The 26,525-nt window shown below is 38.5% G+C and overlaps 1 protein-coding gene and 1 pseudogene across 5 annotated transcripts in view; both read left to right on the forward strand.

Annotated features, from left to right (window-relative positions):
- Positions 1–26,525, forward strand: part of PHKA1 (phosphorylase kinase regulatory subunit alpha 1) — a 171,045-nt gene that overhangs the window by 100,773 nt on the left and 43,747 nt on the right. For all 5 annotated transcript variants that reach the window (XM_081793100.1, XM_081793101.1, XM_081793102.1 and 2 more), the window contains exon 16: positions 666–810. In XM_081793100.1, the coding sequence (XP_081649226.1) occupies positions 666–810 (145 nt within the window). The remainder of the gene's footprint in view (positions 1–665; positions 811–26,525) is intronic.
- LOC145714406 (splicing factor, proline- and glutamine-rich-like) lies at positions 18,255–25,624 on the forward strand (annotated as a pseudogene).

A 26,525-nucleotide genomic window follows, 5' to 3' on the forward strand; every position in this document is an offset into this window, starting at 1 on the left:
GTTAAAAATAAGATTCTATTTATTCTTTATGAACAAAATATAACCTCTTTTACTTAGTTACTAAATTGTGTTCTCTTTGTTTTGGGCAGAGGCCCTTTTTACATTGATATTCTCTTCTAAACAAAAATGTCAGTACTGTTTCAGCCATGATTATACATATTGTTAGCCTGTTATTGGCCACATTATAATAGTAAGCCCAATTATATGTGTGTATAGGAGGAGAAACTATTTTCCAGAAAGAAAGCTTAAGCTCCCCATTTGTTGTCTTACATCTGAAATTGTGCATCTGAGGTAGAGACAAAAGAGTAATGTACCATAGATCCTATTTCTAACCTTGCCATTTGCTAGCCATATGACTTTGCTAATCCACTTAGTGTCTCTGCCTTATTTTTATCTATTAAAAGAAGAAAAGCCATCACTCATTTGTTATATAATTAAATAAAATTATGTACTTGAAAACACTTTGTAAACTAGAGTACACTGTAAAAATGTCAAAAATTATATGTACCAATTGACTATCAGATTCTTTGGAAAGAATTAAGCATTATAGTTGCCTCTGTGATGTGTTATATACCTTTGTGAATATGTGAGTACTTTAAAATATTATTTGACAGTTATAAGAGTAAGTTATTCTAAGCTGTTATTTTTCTCCTTCTTTTTCTCAGTTTATAGACCAGCAACAGTTCTACCTGGCTCTGGACAACAAGATGATAGTAGAAATGCTTAGAACAGACCTCTCCTACCTCTGTAGCCGCTGGAGGATGACAGGCCAGCCCACCATCACCTTCCCCATTTCACACACCATGCTTGGTAAGGTTGTATGAGGCAAGGAACAAATGTATTTGGGGACTAAGTCATGTGGTTAGCCCTTCAAAGTCTTAGAGTCACTGGAAAGCTGCTCATTATCATTTATTCTTTCAGCAGTTATTTCTTAGCTCCTATTTTTGTGCCAGGCATTTATCTAAGCACTTGGGCTACATGGAGCAAATAAGGCAGATTAGTAGATAGAATTCTACTCTCATGGAGCTTATGTTTTAGAATAAATATGTAACAAATGAACCAATGTTCAAGAATATTTCAAATGGTTTGAGGGTTATAATTCTGAAAATGTAATAGAATAACTTGCAGGCTACTTGGGGACTAATTGGTTTTTAGGTCAATTGCAGAAACTTTATAATGTAATTCATTTTAAAGACAGTAATAATACATTCTGCATCTGTCTTACCCCAGTGGAGCACCAAGATTTTATAGATAAGTTCCCACACTTATCCTTCCAAGTCTTGCCTAACTGAAGCAGTAAAATCTAACAAGGAGAAGTGAAAAGGCTTTCAGTTTAGCTTTCCTTTACTGGCTGGGCTTCTTAACATTTCTTATTTGAAACTGGGTGAAAGGATTTATTATTCTCTCAGTTTCTGGAGGACTAGAGCCAATACTGAAGCACTGTTTCCTTTCTGTGTCTCTGCTATTGCTTCCAAAAGCCTGGTTATACTGCCAAAGGAAGTAGAATTCCTTTTCATTAGAGAAGAATCCTTTGTCATAAATCATTCAGTGTCCAGAAAGGCTGTTAGGAATTTTGATCACATCTCTAAAGTGCTTCAAAAGCAGAGGAGTTGAGGAAGTAGGGTAGTCTTTCTTCTTTTTGCCTTTCTTCTTTATTTAAGACAACAAGTTCCTGATTAATAAACATTATGTTCCCAGACTTGTCTTCAGAAACTATAAAGTCTAATTGGAGAGGCAAAGCTGGTACACAAAAATAATAGAAACAATCAAAGACAGTATATAAAGAAGAACCAAAGCATTGGATTAGTATTTTAAAGTGAAGGTAATCAAGTTGTTAAAGAAAATCTCTTGACTGATATGGGAATTATCAAGACTTTTTGGGATGGGTAGAATTCATATAGAAGGATAGAAGAAGGAAAGGCAGTTTAGGTAAGGGGAAAATACCATGAATGAGACCTGGAGACAGGGATGAGCTTGACTTGTTGTTGTTGTTTTTTTTTAATATGAAATTTATTGTCAGATTGGTTTCCATACAACACCCAGTGTTCATCCCAACAGGTGACCTCCTCAATGCCCATCACCCGCTTTCCCCTCACCCCGACCCCCCATCAACCCTCAGTTTATTCTCAGTTTTTAAGAGTCTCTTGTGGTTTGCCTCCTTCCCTCTCTGTAACTATTTTTCCCCCTTCTCCTCCCCCCTGGTCTTCTGTTAAGTTTCTCAGGATCCACATAAAAGTGAAAACATATGGTATCTGTCTTTCTCTGTATGACTTATTTCACTTAGCATCACACTCTCCAGTTCCATCCATGTTGTGACAAAAGGCCATATTTCATTCTTTCTCATTGCCAAGTAGTATTCCATTGTATATATAAACCACAATTTCTTTATCCATTCATCAGTTGATGGACATTTAGGCTCTTTCCATAATTTGGCTATTGTTGAAAGTGCTGCTATAAACATAGGGGTACAAGTGTCCCTATGCATCAGCACTCCTGTATCCCTTGGGTAAATTCCTAGCAGTGCTATTGCTGGGTCATAGGGTAGTTCTATTTTTAATTTTTTGAGGAACCTCCATACTGTTTTCCAGAGTGGTTGCACCAGCTTGCATTCCCAACAACAATGCAAAAGAGATCCTCCTTCTCCGCATTCTTGCCACCATCTGTTGTTGCTTGAGTTCTTTATGTTAGCTATTCTGACAGGTGTGAGGTGCTATCTCATTGTGGTATTGATTTGTATTTCCCTGATGAGGAGCGACGTTGAGCATCTTTTCATGTGCCTGTTGGACATCTGCATGTCTTCTTTAGAGAAGTGTCTATTCATGTCTTCTGCCCATTTCTTCACTGGATTATTTGTTTTTCGGGTGTGGAGTTTGGTGAGTTCTTTATAGATTTTGGATACTAGCCCTTTGTCTGAGATGTCATTTGCAAATATCTTTTCCCATTCCGTTGGTTGCCTTTTAGTTTTGTTGATTGTTTCCTTTGCTGTGCAGAAGCTTTTTATATTGATGAGGTCCCAATAGTTCATTTTTGCTTTTAATTCCCTTGCCTTTGGGGATGTGTCAAGTAAGAAATTGCTGCGGCTGAGGTCAGAGAGGTTTTTGCCTGCTTTCTCCTCTAGGGTTTTGATGGTTTCCTGTCTCACATTCAGGTCCTTCATCCATTTTGAGTTTATTTTTGTGAATGGTGTGAGAAAGTGGTCTAGTTTCATTCTTCTGCATCTTGCTGTGTAGTTCTCCCAGCACCATTTGTTAAAGAGACTGTCTTTTTTCCATTGGATATTCTTTCCTGCTTTGTCAAAGATTAGTTGGCCATACTTTTGTGGGTCCAATTCTGGAGTCTCTATTCTATTCCATTGGTCTATGTGTCTGTTTTTGTGCCAATACCATACTGTCTTGATGATTATAGCTTTGTAGTAGAGGCTAAAGTCTGGGATTGTGATACCTCCTGCTTTGGTTTTCTACTTCAATAGTACTTTGGCTATTTAGAGCCTTTTGTGGTTCCATACAAATTTTAGGATTGCTTGTTCTACCTTCGAGAAGAATGCTGGTGCAATTTTGATTGGGATTGCATTGAATGTGTAGATTGCTTTGGGTAGTATTGACATTTTAACAATATTTATTCTTCCAATCCATGAGCATGGAATGTTTTCCCATTTCTTTGTATCTTCTTCAATTACCTTCATAAGCTCTCTATAGTTTTCAGCATACAGATCTTTTACATCTTCACTTAAGTTTATTCCTAGGTATTTTATGCTTCTTGGTGCAGTTGTAAATGGGATCAGTTTCCTTATTTGTCTTTCTGTTGCTTCATTATTAGTGTATAAGAAGGCAACTGATTTCTGTACATTGATTTTGTATGCTGCAACTTTGCTGAATTCATGTATCACTTCTAGCAGACTTTTGGTGCAGTCTATCCGGTTTTCCATGTATAATATCATGTCATCTGCAAAAAAAACGAAAGCTTGACTTCATCTTTGCCAATTTTGATGCCTTTGATTTCCTTTTGTTGTCTGATTGCTGATGCTAGAACTTCCAACACTATGTTAAGCAACAGCAGTGAGAGTGGACATCCCTGTCATGTTCCTGATATCAGGGGAAAGCTCTCAGTTTTTCCCCATTGAGGATGATATTAGCTGTGGGCTTTCCATAAATGGCTTTTATGATGTTTAAGTATGTTCCTTCAGTCCCAACTTTATTGAGGGTTTTTATTAAGAGAGGATGCTAAATTTTATCAAATGCTTTTTCTGCATCAATTAGCAGGATCATATGGTTCTTTTCTTTTATTAATGTGATGTATCACATTGATTGATTTGCAAATGTTGAACCAGCCCTGCAGCCCAGGAATGAATCCCACTTGATCATGGTGAATAATTCTTTTTATATGCTGTTGAATTTGATATGCCAGTATCTTGTTGAGAATTTTTGCATCCATATTAATCAGAGATATTGGCCTGTAGTTCTTTTTTTTTTGTTTGGTTGGTTTTTTTTTTGCTGGCTCTCTGGTTTGGGAACCAGAGGAATGCTGGATTCATAGAATGAGTCTGGAAGTTTTCCTTCCCTTTCTATTTTTTGGAACAGCTTGAGAAGGATAGGTATTATCTCTGCTTTCAATGTCTGGTAGAATTTCCCAGGGAAGCAATCTGGTCCTGGACTCTTATCTGTTGGGAGATTTTTGATAACTGATTCAATTTCTTCGCTGCTTATGGGTCTGTTCCAGTTTTCTATTTCTTCCTGTTTGAGTTTTGGAAGTGTGTGGGTGTTTAGGAATTTGTCCATTTCTTCCAGGTTGTCCAGTTTGTTGGCATATAATTTTTCATAGTATTCACTGATAATTGCTTGTATCTCTGAGGGATTGGTTGTAATAAATCCATTTGCATTCATGATTTTATCTATTTGGGTCATCTCCCTTTTCTTTTTGAGAAGCCTGGCTAGAGGTTTATCAGTTTTGTTTATTTTTTCAAAAAACCAACTCTTGGTTTCATTGATCTGCTCTACCATTTTTTTAGATTCTATATTGTTTATTTCTTCTCTGATCTTTATTATTTCTCTTCTTCTGCTGGGTTTGGGGTGTCTTTGCTGTTATGCTTCTAGTTCCTTTAGGTGTGCTGTTAGATTTTGTATTTGGGATTTTTCTTGTTTCTTGAGATAGGCCTGGATTGCTATTTATTTTCCTCTCAGGACTGCCTTTGCTGCCTCCCAAAGTGTTTGCAATGTTCTTTTCATTTTCAATTATTTCCATATATTTTTTAATTTCTTCTCTAATTGCCTGGTTGACCCATTCATTCTTTAGTAGGGTGTTCTTTAACCTCCATGCTTTTGGAGGTTTTCCCGACTTTTTCCTGTGGTTGATTTCAAGCTTCATAGCATTGTGGTCTGAAAGTTTGCATGGTATGATCTCAATTCTTTTATATGAAAGGGCTATTTTGTGACCCCGTGTGTGATCTATCTTGGAGAATGTTCCATGTGCACTCAAGAAGAAAGTATATTTTGTTGCTTTGGGATGCAGAGTTCTAAATATATATGTCATGTCCATCTGATCTAATGTATCATTCAGGGCCCTTGTTTCCTTATTGATTCTCTGTCTAGATGATCTATCCATTGTTGTAAGAGGAGTATTAAAGTCCCCTGAAATTACCACATTCTTATCAATATGGTTGCTTATGTTTGTGATTAATTGTTTTATATATTTGGGGGCTCCCGTATTTGGCGCATAGACATTTATAATTCTTAGCTCTTCCTGATGGATAGACCTATAATTATTACATAATGCCCTTCTTCATCTCTTTTTATAGTCTTTAATTTAAAGTCTAGTTTGTCTGGTATAAGTATGGCTACTGCAGCTTTCTTTTGACTTCCAGTAGCATGATAGATAGTTCTCCATCCCCTCACTTTCAATCTGAAGATGTCCTCAAGTCTAAATGAGTCTCTTGTAGACAGAAAATAGATGGGTCTTGTTTTTTTATCCATTATGATGCCCTATGTCTTTTGGTTGGAGCATTTAGTCCATTTACATTCAGTGTTATTATTGGAAGATATGGGTTTAGGATTATTGTGATGTCTGTAGGTTTCATGCTTGTAGTGGTGTCTCTGGTTCTTTGTGGTCCTTGCAACATTTCACTCACAGAATCCCCCTTAGGATCTCTTGTACGGATGGTTGAGTGGTGATAAATTCCTTCAGTATTTGTTTCCTTGGGAAAACCTTTATCTCTCTTTCTATTCTGAATGACAGACTTGCCTGATAAAGGATTCTTGGCTGCATATTTTTTTTTCTGTTCATCACATTGAAGATTTCCTGCCATTCCTTTCTGGACTGCCAAGTTTCAGTAGATAGGTCTGCCACTACCCTTATGGGTCTCCCTTTGTAAGCTAGAGCCTGTTTATCCCTAGCTGCTCTCAGAATTTTCTCTTTATACTTTTATTTTGCCAGTTTCACTATGATGTATCATGCAGAAGATCAATTCAAGTTACTTCTGAAGGGAGATCTCTGTGCCTTTTGGATTTCAATGCCTTTTTCCTTCCCCAGATCAGGGAAGTTCTCAGTATGATTTGTTCAAGTACACCTTCAGCCCCTTTCTCTCTTATTTTTTTTAATTTTATTTTTTATTTGTTAAAATTTCCATCCAAATTAGTTAGCATATAGTGAAACAATGATTTCAGTAGTTTCCTTAATGACCCTTACCCATTTAGCTGATCCCCCCACCCACAACCCCTCCAGCAATCCTCAGTTTGTTCTCCATATATGAGCCTCTTCTGTTTTGTCCCCCTCCCTGTTTTTATATTATTTTTGTTTCCCTTCCCTTATGTTCATCTGTTCTGTGTCTTAAAGTTCTCATATGAGTAAAGTCATTTGATTTTTGTCTTTCTCTATCTGACTAATTTCACTTAGCACAATACCCTCCAGTCCCATCCACAGAGTTGCAAATGGCAAGGTTTCATTGTTTTTGATTGCCGAGTAATACTCCATTGTATATATATACCACATCTTCTTTATCCATTCGTCTATCGATGGACATCTGGGCTCTTTCCATACTTTGGCTATTGTTGATAGTGCTACTGTAAACATGGGGATGCATGTGTCCCTTCAAAACAGCACACCTGTATCCCATGGATAAATGCCTAGTAGTGCAATTGCTGGGTCATAGGGTAGTTCTATTTTTAGTTTTTGAGAAACCTCCATACTGTTTTCCAGAGTGGCTGCACTAGCTTGCCTTCCCACCAACAATGCAAAAGAGATCCTCTTTCTCCACATCCCCGCCACCATCTGTTGTTGCCTGAGTAGTTAAAGTTAGCCATTCTGACAGGTGTAAGGTGGTATCTCATTTTGGTTTTGATTTGTATTTCCCTGATGATGAGTGATGGTGAGCATTTTTTCATGTGTCAATTGGCCATCTTGATGTCTTCTTTGGAGAAGTGTCTATTCATGTCTTTTGCCTATTTCTTCACTGGATTATTTGTTTTTTGGGTGTTAAGTTTGATAAGTTCTTCATAGATTTTGGATACTAACCCTTTATCTGATATGTCATTTGCAAATATGTTCTCCCATTCTGTCGGTTGCCTTTTAGTTTTGCTGAGTGTGTCCTTCACTGTGCAGAAGCTTTTTATTTTGATGAGGTCCCAGTAGTTCATTTTTGTTTTTGTTTCCCTTGCCTCCAGAGACGTGTTGAGTAAGAAGTTGCTGCGGGCAAGATCAAAGAGGTTTTTGCCTGCTTTCTCCTTGAGGATTTTGATGACTTCCTATCTTACATTGAGGTCTTTCATCCATTTTGAGTTTGTTTTTGTGTATGGTGTAAGAAAGTGGTCAAATTCTTTCTTCTGCATGTCTCTGTCCAGCTTTCCCAGCACCACTTGCTGAAGGGACTGTCTTTATTCCAATGATATTCTTTTCTGCTTTGTCAGAGATTAGTTGGCCATACATTTGTGGGTTCTCTATTCTGTTCCATTGATCTGAGTGTCTGTTCTTGTGCCAGTGCCATACTGTCTTGATGATTACAGCTTTGTAGTATAGCTTGAAGTCTTGGATATGATGTGTCCTGCTTTGGTTTTCTTTTTCAAGATTGTTTTGGCTATTCGGGGTCTTTTCTCATTCCATACAAATTTTAGGATTATTTGTTCTAGCTCTGTGAAGAATGCTGGTGTTACTTTGATAGGGATTGCATTGAATATGTAGATTGCTTTGGGTAGCATCAACATTTTAACAATATTTGTTCTTCCTATCCAGGAGCATGGAATCTTTTTCCATTTTTTTGTGTGTGTCTTCTTCAATTATGTTCATAAGCTTTCTATCGTTTTCAGTGTATAGATTTTTCACCTCTTTGGTTAGATTTATCCCTAGGTATTTTATGGGTTTTTTTGCAACTGTAAATGGGATCAATTACTTGATTTTTCTTTCTGTCACTTCATTGTTGGTATATAGGAATACGACCGATTTCTGTGCATTGATTTTATATCCTGCAGCTTTGCTGAATTCATGAATCAATTCTAGCAGTTTTTTGGTGGAATCTTTTGGGTTTTCCATATAGAGTATCATGTCGTCTGCGAAGAGTGAAAGTTTGACCTCCTTCTGGCTGATTTGGATGTCTTTTATTTCTTTGTGTTGTCTGATTGCAGAGGCTAAGACTTCCAATACTATGTTGAATAACAGTGGTGAGAGTGGACATCCCTGTCTTATTCCTGACCTTAGGGGGAAAGCTCTCAGTTTTTCCCCATGGAGGATGATATTAGCGTTGGGTCATTCACATATGGCTTTTATTATCTCGAGGCTTTTATTATCTCTCCTTCTATCCCTACTTTCTTGACGGTTTTTATCAAGAAAGGATGCTGGATTTTGTCAAATGCTTTCTCTGCATCTATTGAGAGGATCATACGGTTCTTGTCCTTTCTTTTATTGATGTGATGAATCACGTTAATTGTTTTTGCAGATATTGAACCAGCCCTGCATCCCAGGTATATATCCCGCTTAGTCATGGTGAATAATTTTTTTAATGTATTTTTGGATCCAGTTGGCTAATATCTTGTTGAGGATTTTTGCATCCATGTTCATCAGGGAAATTGGTCTATAGTTCTCCTTTTTAATGGGGTCTCTGTCTGGTTTTGGAATCAAGGTAATGCTGGCTTCATAGAAAGAGTTTGGAAGTTTTCCTTCCATTTCTATTTTTTGGAACAGTTTGAAGAGAATAGGTGTTAACTCTTCCTTGAATGTTTGGTAGAATTCCCCCTGGAAATCCATCTGGCCCTGGACTCTTGTTTTTTGGGAGATTTTTGATTACTAATTTGATTTCCTTACTGATTATGGGTCTGATCAAATTTTCTATTTCTTCCTGTTTCAGTTTTGGTAGCATATATGTTTCTAGGAATTTGTCCATTTCTTCCAGATTACCCATTTTATTGGCATATAATTGCTCATAATATTCTCTTATTATTGTTGTTATTTCTGTTGTGTTGGTTGTGATCTCTCCTCTTTCATTCTTGATTTTATTTATTTGGGTCCTTTCCTTTTTCTTTTTGATCAAACTGGCTAGTGGTTTATTAATTTTGTTAATTCTTTCAAAGAACCAGCATCTGGTTTCATTGATGTTTTCTACTGTTTTTTTGGTTTTGATAGCATTAATTTCTGCTCTAATATTTATTATTTCCTGTCTTCTGCTGGTTTTGGGTTTTATTTGCTGTTCTTTTTACAGCTCCTTAAGGTGTAAGTTTAGGTTGTGTATCTGAGATCTTTCTTCCTTCTTTAGAAAGGCCTGGATTGCTATACAGTTTCCTCTTATGACTGCCTTTGCTGTGTCCCAGAATTTGGGTTGTGGTGTTATCATTTTGATTAGCTTCCATATACTTCTTAATTTCCTCTTTAACTGCTTGGTTAGCCCTTTCATTCTTTACTAGGATGTTCTTCAGTCTCCAGGTATTTGTTACCTTTCCAAATTTTTTCTTGTGGTTGATTTAGAGTTTCGTAGTGTTGTGGTCTGAAAATATGCACGGTATGATCTCAATCTTTTTGTACTTAGGGCTGATTTGTGTCCCAGTATATGGTTTATTCTAGAGAATGTTCCATGTGCACTGGAGAAGAATGTATATTCTGCTGCTGTAGGATGAAATGTTCCGAATGTATCTGTTAAGTCCATCTGGTCCTGTGTATCATTCAAAGCCATTGTTTCCTTGTTGATTTTTTTATTAGATGATCTGTCCATTGCTGTGAGTGGGGTGTTGAAGTCTCCTACTATTATGGTATTACTACCGATGAGTTTCTTGATGTTTGTGATTAATTGATGTGCATATTTGGGTGCTCCACATTTGGTGCATAAATGTTTACAATTGTTAGGTCTTCTTGGTGGATAGACCCCTTGATCATGGTATAATGCCCTTCTGCATGTCTTGATAGAGTCTTTATTTTAAAGTCTAGATTTTCTAATTATATGCCAGCAAATTGGACAACCTGGAAGAAATGGACAAATTTCTAAACACCCACACTCTTCCAAAACTCAATCAGGAGGAAATAGAAAGCTTGAACAGACCCATAACCAGCGAAGAAATTGAATTGGTTATCAAAAATCTCCCAACAAATAAGAGTCCAGGACCAGATGGCTTCCCAGGGGAGTTCTACCAGACATTTAAAGCAGAGATAATACCTATCCTTCTCAAGCTATTCCAAGAAATAGAAAGGGAAGGAAAACTTCCAGACTCATTCTATGAAGCCAGTATTCCTTTGATTCCTAAACCAGACAGAGACCCAGTAAAAAAAGAGAACTACAGGCCAATATCCCTGATGAATATGGATGCAAAAATTCTTAATAAGATACTAGCAAATCGAATTCAACAGCATATAAAAAGAATTATTCACCATGATCAAGTGGGATTCATTCCTGGGATGCAGGGCTGGTTCAACATTCGCAAATCGATCAACGTGATACATCACATTAACAAAAAAAAAGAGAAGAACCATATGATCCTGTCAATCGATGCAGAAAAGGCCTTTGACAAAATCCAGCACCCTTTCTTAATAAAAACCCTTGAGAAAGTCGGGATAGAAGGAACATACTTAAAGATCATAAAGGCCATTTATGAAAAGCCCACAGCTAACATCATCCTCAACGGGGAAAAACTGAGAGCTTTTTCCCTGAGATCAGGAACACGACAGGGATGCCCACTGTCACCGCTGTTGTTTAATATAGTGCTGGAAGTTCTAGCATCAGCAATCAGACAACAAAAGGAAATCAAAGGCATCAAAATTGGCAAAGATGAAGTCAAGCTTTCGCTTTTTGCAGATGACATGATATTATACATGGAAAATCCGATAGACTCCACCAAAAGTCTGCTAGAACTGATACATGAATTCAGCAAAGTTGCAGGATACAAAATCAATGTACAGAAATCAGTTGCATTCTTATACACTAACAATGAAGCAACAGAAAGACAAATGAAGAAACTGATCCCATTCACAATTGCACCAAGAAGCATAAAATACCTAGGAATAAATCTAACCAAAGATGTAAAAGATCTGTATGCTGAAAACTATAGAAATCTTATGCAGGTAATTGAAGAAGATATAAAGAAATGGAAAGACATTCCCTGCTCATGGATTGGAAGAATAAATATTGTCAAAATGTCAATACTACCCAAAGCTATCTACACATTCAATGCAATCCCAATCAAAATTGCACCAGCATTCTTCTCGAAACTAGAACAAGCAATCCTAAAATTCATATGGAACCACAAAAGGCCCTGAATAGCCAAAGTAATTTTGAAGAAGAAGACCAAAGCAGGAGGCATCACAATCCCAGACTTTAGCCTCTACTACAAAGCTGTCATCATCAAGACAGCATGGTATTGGCATAAAAACAGACACATAGACCAATGGAATAGAATAGAAACCCCAGAACTAGACCCACAAACGTATGGCCAACTCATCTTTGACAAAGCAGGAAAGAACATCCAATGGAAAAAAGACAGTCTCTTTAACAAATGGTGCTGGGAGAACTGGACAGCAACATGCAGAAGGTTGAAACTAGACCACTTTCTCACACCATTCACAAAAATAAACTCAAAATGGATAAAGGACCTGAATGTGAGACAGGAAACCATCAAAACCTTAGAGGAGAAAGCAGGAAAAGACCTTTCTGACCTCAGCCGTAGCAATCTCTTACTCGGCACATCCCCAAAGGCAAGGGAATTAAAAGCAAAAGTGAATTACTGGGACCTTATAAAGATAAAAAGCTTCTGCACAGCAAAGGAAACAACCAACAAAACTAAAAGGCAACCAACGGAATGGGAAAAGATATTTGCAAATGACACATCGGACAAAGGGCTAGTATCCAAAATCTATAAAGAGCTCACCAAACTCCACACCCGAAAAACAAATAACCCAGTGAAGAAATGGGCAGAAAACATGAATAGACACTTCTCTAAAGAAGACATCCGGATGGCCAACAGGCACATGAAAAGATGTTCAACGTCGCTCCTTATCAGGGAAATACAAATCAAAACCACACTCAGATACCACCTCACGCCAGTCAGAGTGGCCAAAATGAAGAAATCAGGAGACTATAGATGCTGGAGAGGATGTGGAGAAACAGGAACCCTCTTGCACTGTTGGTGGGAATGCAAATTGGTGCAGCCGCTCTGGAAAGCAGTGTGGAGGTTCCTCAGAAAATTAAAAATAGACCTACCCTATGACCCAGCAATAGCACTGCTAGGAATTTATCCAAGGGATACAGGAGTACTGATGCATAGGGGCACCTGTACCCCAATGTTTATAGCGGCACTCTCAACAATAGCCAAATTATGGAAAGAGCCTAAATGTCCATCAACTGATGAGTGGATAAAGAAATTGTGGTTTATATACACAATGGAATACTACGTGGCAATGAGAAAAAATGAAATATGGCCTTTTGTAGCAACATGGATGGAACTGGAGAGTGTGATGCTAAGTGAAATAAGCCATACAGAGAAAGACAGATACCATATGGTTTCACTCTTATGTGGATCCTGAGAAACATAACAGAAACCCATGGGGGAGGGGAAGGGAAAAAAAAAAAAAAAAAAAAGAGGTTAGATTGGGAGAGAGCCAAAGCATAAGAGACTGTTAAAAACTGAGAACAAACTGAGGGTTGACGGGGGGTGGGAGGGAGGGCAGGGTGGGAGGGAGGGCAGGGTGGGTGATGGGTATTGAGGAGGGAACCTTTTGGGATGAGCACTGGGTGTTGTATGGAAACCAATTTGACAGTAAATTTCATATATTAAAAAAAAATAAAATAAAATAAAGTCTAGATTTTCTGATATATGTATGGCTACTCCGACTTTCTTTGGTTGACCATTAGCATGATAGATGGTTCTCCATCCCCTTATTTTCAATCCGAAGGTGTCTTTAGGTCTAAAGTGGGTCCCTTGTAAACAGCATATAGATGGATCTTGTTTTCTTATCCATTCTGTTACCCTATGTCTTCTGATTGGAGCACTGAGTCCATTTACATTTAGAGTGTGTAGTGAAAGATATCAATTTATTGCCATTATGATGTTTGTAGAGTTGGAGTTTCTGGTGGTGTTCTCTGGTCCTTTGTAATATTTGTTGCTTTTGGTATTTATTTTTTTTCATCTTTTCTCCCCTTAGAAAGTCCCCCTTAAAATTTTTTGCAGGGCTGGTTTAGTGGTCACAAACTCCTTTAATTTTTCTTTCTCTGGGAAACTTTTTATCTCTCCTTCTATTTTGAATGACAGTCTTGCTGGATAAAGAATTCTTGGCTGCATATTTTTCTGATTCAGCACACTGAATATATCCTGCCACTCCTTTCTGGCCTGTCAGGTTTCTATGGATAGGTCTGCTGAAAACCTGATCTGTCTTCCCTTGTATGTTAGGGACTTTTTTTCCCTTTTTTCTTTCATGATTCTCTCCTTGCCTGAGTATTTTGTGAATTTGACTATGATATGCCTTGTTGATGGTCGATTTTTGTTGAATCTAATGGGGGTCTTCTGTGCTCCCTGGATTTTGATGTCTGTGTCTTTCCCCATGTTAGGAAAGTTTTCTGCCATTATTTGCTCACATAACCCTTCTAACCCTATTTCTCTCTCTTCCTGTTCTGGGACACCTATGATTCTGATTTTGCTCCTTTTTAATGAGTCACTGATTTCTCTAATTCTTAAATCATGCTGTTTTGCCATAATCTCCCTCTTTTTTCTGCTTTGTTATTCTCTATAAGTTTGTCCTCTGTACCGCTGATTCTCTGTTCTCCCTCGTCCATCCTTGCCACTGCTGCACCCATCCATGCCGCCACTGCATCCATCCATGATTAAAGCTCAGTTATAGCATTTTTAATTTCATTCTGGTTGTTTTTTACCTCTTTTATCTCTGCATAAGGGATTCTAATCTATTTTTGACTCCAGCTAGTATTCTTATTATCATGATTCTAAATTCTGGTTCAGACATCTTGCTTGTATCTGTGTTGGTTAAATCCCTGGCTGTCGTTTCTTCGTGCTCTTTCTTTTGGGGTGAAGTCCTTCGTTTTGTCGTTTTGAAGGGAGGAAAGGAATTAATGAGATATAAAATTTGAAATTAAAAAAATTAAAATTAAAAAAATATTAAAATTAAAAATTAAGAACACACACACACAAATCGAATAGATAATGCTATATCCTAGGTGTGTTTTGGTCTGGGTGTTGAAAGTAGTTTGACAGATTAGAGAAAAAAAGGGGGGGAGAAAAAAAAGGAAATCATTTGAGAATTTGAAAAAATGAATACACTGAAGTAGACTGAAATGAGATGTTGGGGGTAAAATAGAATTTGAAAAATATACACAAAAAGAATATAGTAGAAAGAATATAGTATAGTATACTATACTATACTTTACAGTATAGTATAAAGAATATAGTAGAAAAAAATTAAAGAAAAATATTTTTAATAAAAATTAAAAATAAATATGAATTTTTTCATTTTCTGTATTTAAGAAAAAAGAAACGAAAAAGAGAAAAAAGAGAAAAAAAGGAAAAAAAGAAATAATTTGAAAATTTGAAAAAGTGAATACACTGTAGTAGACTAAAATAAAATGATGGAAGTAAAATAAAATTTGAAAAAATTACATAGAAGCAAAAATGTAGTAATAAAAATTAAATAAAAATATTTTTGATAGAAATTGAAAGTACAAATGAAGTTTTTCTCTTTCTGCATTTAAGAAAAAGAAACAAAAAAGAGAAAAAAAGGAAATTATTTGAAAATTTGAAAAGGTGAATACACTGAAGTAGACTAAAATAAAATGATGGAAGTAAAGTAGAATTTGAAAAAAATTTACACAAAAGTAAAGAATATAGTAATAAAAATTAAAAAAGGTATTTTTAATAAAAATTGAGAGTAAAAATGAATTTTTTCTCTTTCTGTATTCAAGAAAAAGAAAAGAATTGTAAAAGAGAAAAAGGAAAAAAAGAAAGAAAATTGAATAGGTGAACCTGATAACAGATTGAAGTAGGACTAAAATTGCTTCATTTTCCCCTACAAGTCAATCTATGTAGCTCTTTATTGTCCATAAACTAAGCCGGCGGTGAGACTTGTGTTCTTGAAGAGCGAAGTTGGCCCAGTTGGGCGGGGCTCAGTGTAACAGCTCCGCTCTCTACTAGATGGCGCTGCTAGCCTACTGGGGTGGATTGTTGTGGCGCTTGTAGGTGCCTATGTGCATGCACAGGAGCAGTGATAATGGCGCCACCAGCTACCCAGTCTGTTCTCCTGGATCAGCAATTGTGCACCCGTCCTCTGTCTTCAGCTCTTGTCCACTCCCTGCTTTTTCACTCTCCATGACCAGGCCCCAGGCAGTACCTCTCTCCCAAGTTTTGTCTCAGATGTGGCTGTTTTCCCTGGCCACTTACTTCTGAAGAACTGCAACTTTGACCCGTTATGCCCCTCTGGGTGAGGGTCTCACCGAGCAAAGGCTGAATATCGGCTGTACCCAGGAATGCCCGCTGAACCCTGTTGTTGGCGGTGCCCCGAGACTGCAGCCAGGTGCCAGCCCACCCTAGAAAAAGTTCGCGAGACAGTGTAGCAGCAGCGTTTCAGGGTTTATGGAAAATCACAACACACGTCTGACACCAGGCTTCACCCTTAACGACCTTACCCCAGCACCAGTGAATGTGGCCGCCTTTTGGGGTCTGCTGGGACCAGGTGACTTCAACAGTCTCTACCAAATGTCCTTCCAGCAGTGGAACCGTTTTTCCCCGTGTGGCCCAAGAACCTCCCAGACCCCACTCTGTTCCTGGGGATTCGCCCTTCCCACCAGAGCACCGCCAGGTATCGAGCTGTGGACTTGCAGCCTTTGAGCTCCCCTTGTTTACAGTCTTAATGGAATTTAAACCGTCTTCTTTCTCCTTTCTCCCTTTTTAGTTTAGTCCCTGTGGCTGTTTCCAATTTTCCACTTTCTCTCCAGCTGCTTTTGGGGAGGGGTGCGTTTCCTGTATTCCCCCCCCCCCCGAGTCTCCATCCTCTTTCTGCCCATAAAAGCAGTTTCCTACCTTTCACAGCTTCTTGCTCCCCAAATTTACCTCCCTGCACTGCATACCTGTTGAATTCTGTGGTTCAGGTTGTGCAGATTGTTGTGTTAATCCTCCAATCAGTTTTCTATGTGTGTAGGATGGTTTAGTGTTGGTCTGGCTGTATTTCATGGACACAAGACACACAAAAAGCTTCCATGCTGTTCTGCCATCTTGGCTCCTCTCTACTCTCTCTTCTTCTTCTGGAATTCCTATGATACGGATATTGTTCCGTTTGATTGCATCCCTTAGTTCTCTAATTCTCCCCTCATACTCCTAGATTGTTTTATCTCTCTTTTTTTGAGCTTCCTCTTTTTCCATAATTTTATCTTCTAATTCACCTATTCTCTCCTCTGCCTCTTCAATCCGTGCTATGGCCACCCCCATTTTATTTTGCATCTCACTTATAGCGTTTTTAAATTCCTCATGACTATTTTTTAGTCCTTTATTCTCTATAACAATAGATTCTCTGCTGTCCCCTATACTTTTTTCAAGCCCTGCGATTAATTTTACGACAATTATTCTAAATTCTTATTCCATTATATTGCTTAAATTGGTTTTGACCAATTCATTAGCTGTCACTACTTCCTGGAGTTTCTTTTGAGAAGAATTCTTCGTTTCATCATTTTGGTTAGTCTCTGCAGTAGCTACAAACTGCAGGGCACTTCCCCTGTGCTGTCCAGAGTAACTTGTGTTGGTGGGCAGGGTCGCAGTCAGACCTGATGTCTGACCCCAGCCCACTGCTGGGGCCACAGTCAGACTGGTGTGTACTTTATCTTCCCCTCTCCCAGGGGCAGGACTCACTGTGGAGTGGTGTGGCCCCTCTCTGGGCTGCTTGCATACTGCCAGGCTTGCAGTGCTGCTTCAATGGGATCTGGCCAATGGCTTATTAGCCAGGGCGGATCCGCAAGGTGCACAGGGATGGAAGGGGAAGGCTTAGCTCGCTGTGCCCTTGGTGGTCCCCTGCAGGAGGGGCCCTGCAGCACCGGGAGGGAGGCAGGCCCAACGGAGGGATGGGTCCACAGAAGTACAGTGTTGGGCATTTGCGTGGTGCAAGGAAGATCGGTGATGGGAACTGGTTCCATTTGGAATTTTGGCTGGGGTTGGGAGAGGGAAATGTCTCTTGCCAGTGCCTTTGTTCCCCTGCCAAGCTCTGTCCATCTGGGGCTCAACAACTCTCCCTCCCGGTGTCCTCTAGTCCTCCCTGCTCTTCGAGAGCAGAGCTGTTGACTTTTAACATTCCAGATGTTAAGTCCCGCTGGCTGTCAGAACTCACGCAGTCTGGCCCCTCCACTTTTGCAAGCCAGACTTCAGGGGCTCCTCCGCGCCTGGTGGGCTGCCCCTCCACTGCCGTGGCTCCCTCCCACTAGTCCGTGTAGCATGCACTGCCTCTCCACCCTTCGTACCCACTTCCGTGGGCCTCTTGTCTATGCTTGGCTCCGGAGAGTCTGTTCTACTAGTCTTCCGGCAGTTTTCTGGGTTATTTAGGCCAATGTGGGTGGAATCTAAGCAGTCAGCAGGACAAGGTGAACCCAGCGTCCTCCTACACCACCATTTTCTCTGAGCTTGACTTGTGAGTGGGTGATAGAGAGGCCAACATGCATAGAGTGGCTTTGTGTGTTAGAGTACAATTATCAACAAAACTGGATAAGTAATGTGGGGCCAGATTATGAAGACAATGAAAATAAGCAGAGATATTTAACTAGAGTTTCTCAGAAGTCTGAAATTATCAACAGTTTTTGAGCAAGAAGTGACACGATGAAAGTGATGTTTACAGAATATGGATTTGATGACAGTATATATTATAGCGAGGAGAATTTGATATCAAAGAAACTAATCAAGGTATGAGATGATGAGACGATACATTGGATTGGTGGTAATTACAATAGAGTGGGAGAGAATACAAGAGTCATTTTAAACAACACCTGTAAGTCAGATGTTGGCTAACTAGATATGAGATATGAATCAAGATGATGCCAAGATTTAGAGGCTAGGTAAATAATGCTACCATCGACAGAAGCAGAGGAATTCCATAGGAAGATGCCAGTTGTAAAGGGACATGTTGAATTTGTGGTGATAAAAGATTTCAAAAATGAAATATCCAATAGTTGGGGTGAGATACACAGCCATAGCTTGGGAAGAAGAATAACATTAAAGATCTGCATTTGAATCACAAAGTTTTGGTAGGTGGTACTTGGTCACAGAACAAAAACAGCAGTAACAATAGGAGTAATAACTGCAATGTTTATTGAACATTTTCTCTATGCTAGGCACAGAACTAAGTGCTTTCAATGCATTATTTTGAAATCTCTATAAGAATCCTATTCAGGTAGGTAATATTAATAGCCCCATTTTATAGATGAGGAAGGTGACTCATTTTCCATAGTCACAGTGCTTATGAGAGAGTCCAGCAGGTCTGTTAGTCCACAAAGCCTACATTACCAACAGCTGTGTGTTTTTGTCAGTGAAAATTTTGTGCTGGTGAAATGATAATGAATGTACTGGTGATCACATTAAAATGTGAATTAATTAAATTATAATGTTAAAGATAAAGATTTCCAGATTACATAAAAGAGCAAAATCCAGCTAGATGCTACTCACAAAAGATATCCCTAAGATCAGATTATATAGAAAAATGGAAAATGAAGGAGTATATAAAGATAAATCATGTAAAGCTAACAAAAAGAAATCCATGGTGGCAACATTAATATCAAAAATAGTAAATATAATTCAAGGTACAAGTTAGTAAAAGGGACAGGAAGGATATTTATATTGATAAGAGTTACACAGACAAAAAGCAAAATCAGAAAATCACAAACACCCTCTCTATAATACAGAGAACAAACTAATGGTTGCCAGAGGGGAGGGGCTTGGGAGATTGGACAAAATAGGTAAAGGGGAGAGGGAGATGCAGGCTTCCAGTTATGGGGTGACTAAAAGGCATAGCATAAGGAATACAGTCAGTGACATTGTAATAGGGACATAATGGGACAGATGGTAGCTACACTTGTGGTGAACATAGCATAATGTATAAACTTGCCAAATCACTAAGTTGTACACATGACACTAATGTAACATTGTGTCAACTATACTCAAAAAGAGAGTTACAGTATAACAAGATCAGTATAACAAGATGATATAGCAGTTATAAACTTTTATCTACTGAATAGTATCAGTGAAATGTATAAAGCAGATATTTAGGAAAACTAAGGACAATATGATAAAACCATTGTATAATCATGGTGGGGCACTATAACATACCTCTATCAGAATGTCACAGATCGATTATAAAACAATAATTAAAGATATAGGAAGATTAACAAACCTGATTTTTGTATTTATGGGTACATATAAAACTATACCCAAAGAGAATACACAAAGAATGTTTATTTTTTAAAAAGTAGAAGTCATACAGATGATATTGTCAGAATATGACATAAAACTAATAATACAAGTGTAAAAAAAATTGACCATGAAAGAGTTAAATTTTACAAATAATTCTTAGATTAAACAGGACACCAACTCTGAAATTAGATTGTGCTCTAAAGTAAAAAGTGATACTACTACTTATCAAAACATAAGAGATTTGGCCAGAGTCCTATTTGGAAATTTTCATATCCTTAAATACTTTTATTTTGGAAAGAAAAAAAAAGTTCTAGTTTCCAGACAAAATGGAGTAGATACACATCTCCCTATTCCTCCTGCTAAGTACAGTAAAAATGCCTGGACACTATCTATAAAACAAGCTTAAGAAAATTCTGAAAGTCAGAAAAAAGAAGGGAGACAGGCTATGGACTTTGCACCTGAGAAATGACACAGCAGTGAATATAGTGGGTTTTCCTTCTGTCTTGTATATTCTCAACTGGATGCTGGAGAAGTTTTTATCCCAGAAACACAAATGGGTGCAGATTTTTAAAGCCCAAGAAAACCCTTTTCCTTCTATCCAGAGTAACAGGAGAGGGGCAGCCTAGCCAGACAGAACACTTCCAGACAGTAACTGTTCTACTCTAGCCAAACACCGCAGAAAAAACTGCAGCCCCATTCCCACTCCTATAAGCAAAAGCTGAGTGGGGACCCTAGACTTCTACCTTCACATAGCTGTAAAGAAGCACCTTTTTTCTTCCTTAGGGGTAGTATCTGAGAAGCACTAGTGGGGAGCTCAGACTTTCATCCCTGCCCAACAGTAGAGAAACTTCCTTCCATACCCACTAGCAGTAACAAGGCAGTGCTCCCTTCCCTGCCACACTGTCAGAAAAGGCCTGCTGAATCAGAAGATTCAGTAAGATCCAAAGTCTCCTAAGATGATACCCCATATTTCCAGAATACAATAGAAATCACTTATACCAATATCCAGGAAAATCTGAACTTCGATAAGAAAAATTGATCAGCAGGCACCAATCCCAAGATAACAAAGATGTTGGAATTGTGACAAAGATTTTAATTCAGTCATCATAAAAGTATTTTAACAAGAAATTATGACCACACTTGAAATTTGAAGGTGTGAAGACTCAGCAAAGAAATCAAAATATTCAGCAAGGAAATTGAAGATATAGGGGCACCTGGGTGGCTCAGTCAGGTAAGTGTCCAACTCTTGATTTTGGCTCAGGTCATGATCTCACAGTTTGTGGGATCGAGCCCCATGTCAGGCTCCATACTGACAGCATGGAGGCTGTTGGAGACTCTCTCTCTCTCCCTCTCTCTCTCTCTCTCTTCCACTCCCCACTTGCTCTCTCTCTCTCTTTCTCTCAAAATAAATAAACTTTTTCAGGGCACCTGGTGGCTCAGTCAGTTGAGCGTCCAACGTCAGCTCAGGTCATGATCTCACAGCCCACCATCTGTGGGTTCAAGCCCCGCATCAGGCTCCATGCTGACAGCTCGGAGCCTGGAGCCTGCTTTGGATTCTGTGACTCCCTCTCTCTGCCTCTCCCCTGCTCATGCTCTGTCTCTCTCCCTCTCTCAAAAATAAACATTAAAAAAATCCTCTAAATAAACTTCTCTCTCTCTCTCTCAAAATAAACTTTAAAAAAGAAAAGAAATTGAAGATATAAAGAACCAAATGAAAGGTTTAGAACTGAAAACTACAATAACTGAAGTCAAAAACTCACTAGATAGGCTCAATAGCAGAATAGAGATGATAGAGTGAACTTGGAGATAGAAGTATAGAAATGACCCATTGTGAACAAGAGTAAAAAATAGACTGAAAAGCTATGAGCAGAGCCTATGGGACCCGTGGGACTAATACCAAAAGATCTACCATTCACATAATAAGAGCCCTAGAAGTAGAGGAAAAAGTATGGGACTGAAAAAAAGAATATTCCAACTAATAATGGCTGAAAATTTTGCAAAAGGTATAAACCTATAGATTCAAACAGATGAGAAAGTCCCAAACAGGATAAACCCAAAGAAACCCATGCCAAAACACAGAGTAGTAATCAACTCCTGAAAATTAAAGAAAAAGAAAAAAATCTAGAAAGCAATGAGAGAAATGATACCTTGCCTATGGGAAAAACAATTAGAATGACATCAAATTTCTCATTAAAAACTCTGGACAGAGGGAACTGGTGCAACATTTTTCAAGTGCTCAAAATTATAAACAGAATTCTGTATCCAGCAAAATTGTACTTCAATAATAAAGCAGGTAAAAGATATTCTCAGATGAAGGAAAGCTAAATGAAATTTGTCTGCTGGAGATCGGCCCTGAAAGAATGGCTTAAAGGAAGTTCTTGAAATGAAAAGGGAATACAAGATGGAATGTTGGAACATCAAAAAAGAAAAAACAGTGGAAAGATTAAGAATATGGGTAAATACAATAGATGTTAGAAAACTTTAGTTTTCTAAAGTTTGATGTGGTTCTCAAAGTGTGTAGAGGAAATCTTAAAATCTTATCTTACATGATAAATGGGGGAAAGGTAAATGGCTGAAAGAGAGGTAAGGTTTCTACTCATCACTCTAACTAGTAAAATGTTGACATTAATATCAGTGATATATGTATAATCCATTTTGTATGTGTAATGTAATAACTAGAGTAACCACTAAGAAATCTATACAAGGAGATACAGTCAAAAACAGTATATATAAATCAAAATGAAATTCTTGTTATATATTTTAGAAGCCAAGAAGAAGAGGGGCGCCTCTTCTTGGTTAAGCGTCTAACTTCAGTTCAGGTCATGATCTCACGGTTCATAGGTTTGAGCCCCGCATCGGGTTCTGTGATCACAGCTCAGAGTCTGGAGCCTGCTTCAGATTCTGTCTCTGTCTCTCTGCCCCTCCCCTGATCTCTCTCTTTCTCTTTCTCTCTCTCTCTCAAATATAAAATAAAAAAAAATTTTAAAGAAGCCAGGAAGAAGAAAATAAGGAAATGAAGAACAGAGGAACAAACAGAAAACAATAATGAAAATAGTAGGTTTAACCATATCATTAATTACATTAACTGTAAATAGCCTAAGTACACTAATTAAAAGACTGAGGTTGACAGAGTAGATTTTTTAAATAACCCACATGTATGCTGTCTTCATGAAATTCACTCATATAAAAATATAGGTAGATTGAAATGAAAATTTAAAACGGGAAAAGATACACTATGTAAAATTAATCTTAAAAAATCAGAAGTGGCTACATTAATATCTGGTAAAATAGACTTCAGAGTAAAGAGAGAAAACAGATAATAAGAACAACATTAGGAATGAGAAAGGGGATATAGCAAGAAAAATGGAGAAGACCTTTAAAATTATAAAAGAGACCTGTGTCATCTGACATCTTGTGCAAAGCAAGGTGGCTTCCACATTTCCTGAGTATCTTCTCTGCTTCCCCCTCAACTGCCCCTTGATCACAGACATTTCTTGTGATCAATTCCAGAACTATAGCAGTACCAGTTGCAGCTTCCACTGTTGTAGAGGAAGTGGTGGCCACGGTGGCCTCCACAACTTCCACTCTCCGCTGCATTGCCTGGGCCTCAGTCAGAACTGTAGATCTTTGGAGCCCAGCCTGGACCAGGGTGGCACCAAGCCCCCAATCCCACCATAGCAGTAGCAGCAGCCACCACTGAGGCCACTATCACCGCAGCAACTTCTGCTGCCACCACAGGACTTGTCCAAGCCCACTGTGCCTCAGGGACCTGGCCCAGCTCTCAGAGTAGGCAATGCTCCACCAGCCTCCAGCTTAGCACTACTCACCACTTTCCCAACCTCTTGGGCCCCCACAGGGTTGGGCCCCACCCACACCCTCCTGCCACCTGTCACTTCAGTGCTCCCTTGGGTGCCCCCAACCATGTTGTCAAGCAGCAGGGTCATCACTATTCCCTCAGGCTGGGCATCCACCGCCTCCACCCACAAGCTGCCTCAAAGGTGGCGAAGTGCAGACAGGCCTAAGCCCTGTGGTAAAATGGGCCTATGTACGGCCCACTGAGGTGGCAGAGAGCCCTGGAGAGGCTAGCAGCACTACTCATCCTACCAACAGCAGCACCACCAGGATCCCCCATCCAGTAGGCCTGGTGGCTGCAGCAAGGAGATATCCCACTTGGAGGAGTTTAAAGCCAACTTATCTCCCTTGAGGAGGCATGGAGAGAAAACTTACCCTCAGCATTGTTGGTTGTTTGCTGGGAATCTATCTACAGATATCATGGAGGATGAATTCAAAAGACTAAATAGGGAGAACCAGGAGAAAGAAAGGATTTAGACTTATTAAACTTGAATCTAGAGCATTGGCTAAAATTGCCAAAGCTGAATTTTATGATAAACCCATGAGAGTTTTCAACCCAGCTTTGAGTTCACTTTGCCATATGTGCTGCTCTTTCCATTCAGAATTTTAATCTTATGTTTCCAATGAACTGTTGGAAGAAGTCTTTTGCCAGTTTGGTCCTATTGAAAGGGCTGTTGTGTGATGCTAAGTGAAATAAGCCATACAGAGAAAGACAGATACCATATGGTTTCACTCTTATGTGGATCCTGAGAAACATAACAGAAACCCATGGGGGAGGGGAAGGAAAAAAAAAAAAAAAAAAGAGGCTAGAGTGGGAGAGAGCCAAAGCATAAGAGACTGTTAAAAACTGAGAACAAACTGAGGGTTGATGGGGGGTGGGAGGGAGGGCAGGGTGGGTGATGGGTATTGAGGAGGGCACCTCTTGGGATGAGCACTGGGTGTTGTATGGAAACCAATTTGACAGTAAATTTCATATATTAAAAAATAAAAAAAAATAAAAAAAAAAAAAAAAAAGAAAGGGCTGTTGTAATTGTGGATGATCACAGAAAACCTGCAGGGAAAGGCATTGTTGAATTTGCTTCTAAACCAGCAGCAAGAATAGCATATGAAAGATGCAGTGAGAGTGTTTTCCTTACTGACAACTCCTTGTCCAGTCATTGTGGAACCACCCAAACAATTAGATGATGAAGATGGTCTTCCTGAAGAACTCACACAGAAGAATTCAGTGTATTAAAATGAGAAAGAAACCCCTACTCATTTTGCCTAGTATGGCACATTTAAGTATGAATATTTTCAGCAATGGAAGCCCTTGAATAAAATGGAAAAACATCAAAGGAAACAAATCAATAAAAACATGAAAGATATGCAAGACAAATTGAAAAGTGAAATGGAAGAGCCTATCGTGAGTATCAAGCAAATATTTTGCATGAAAATCTGATGGGACACTAGGAGGAATTAAGACACATGGAAGAACTTCACAATCAAGAAATGAAGAAACAAAGAAATGCAAGTAAGGCAACAGAGAATGATGTAGAAGGGAAAAGAGATGAAGACTGGTCAATGTGAGATGGAAGAATAAATGAGACATCAAAGAGAGTAAAGTTATAGCAGATGGGTAGAGGGATCCAAGAGAAAGAGACATAAGAATGGATGGTAGAAGGGCAAAGAACATGGCAGAGCCCTATGGTTTAGGAGGCCAGAAATTTCTACCTCTAGGTGGTGGTGGTGGCATAGGTTATGAAGCTAATTCTGGAGTTCCACCAGCAACCGTGAGTCATTCCATGGTGGGAAGTAACATATGTACTAAGCATTTTGGGCAGAGAGATATGAGACCTGTGGGTGTGCAGGGTCCTCAAGGAATGAGGCCTGGAACTCCAGAAGAATGTGGTAGAGGGAGAGAAGTGTACGAAGGCCCAAACAAAAAGCCCTGATTTTAGATATGATATCTAGGTTTTCATTCCAGTTCATTTTTGTCTTTTCTTGTTTAGATACCAATCTTTCAAATTCTTGCATTTTAGTAATAAAGCTGCCTTTTAATGGATGTTAGCAGTTTATTGACCTAATATTTATAAATGGTCCATTTGGGCAGGTACAATTACATAATGCAGTGTTTGAAATGGGATTTTTTCCCCCTTATTTCCTTTGTTTTAGCCATGTAATGTCTCTCAAGCTATGGTAGTGTATCTTGTGCCACTGAATTTCCAAAGTGTACCAATAATTTTTAACCATGCTTCACATAAATAGAAAAATAGTTATAAAAATAATAAAATTATAAAAGAATACCAAGTTTAATTTTGTAAATCTAGATAAAATTAACAAATTTTCTAGAAAAGTAAATCATATAAGAATAAGCTGAATAAGAAACATGCATAGAATCATATGAGAAAATTATAAAACTAATGAAGAGCATAAAAAGATACTTTAATTACTAGAGAGATACCCTGTTGCTAGATAAAAATAGTTAATATTGAGAGTTAGTTGAGCCTCTGACTCTTGATTTCAGCTCAGGTCATGATCTCATGATTCCTAAGATCGAGCCCAGGCTCTGCACTGACAGCACAGAGTCTGCTAGGGATTTTCTTTCTCTCCCTCTCTCTCTGACCTTCCCCCAGTTGCTCACTCTCTTTCAAGATAAAAAACTAAAAAAAATAAATAAATTTCATATGGAATAGAAAATGTACAATAATAACCAGGTTTTTTAAAAACTAAAAACAATAAGAGAAGACAGATCCATCATAATTAAAATAATGATAAAGATTACAATCCAAATAGAGGCAAAAGAATGTTATCAACAATAGCCAAATTATGAAAAGAGCCCAAATGTCCATCAGC

The sequence above is a fragment of the Panthera onca genome, chromosome X (assembly GCF_046562875.1).
Source record: "Panthera onca isolate mPanOnc1 chromosome X, mPanOnc1 haplotype 2, whole genome shotgun sequence".
In the NCBI taxonomy this organism is placed as follows: Eukaryota; Metazoa; Chordata; class Mammalia; order Carnivora; family Felidae; genus Panthera; species Panthera onca.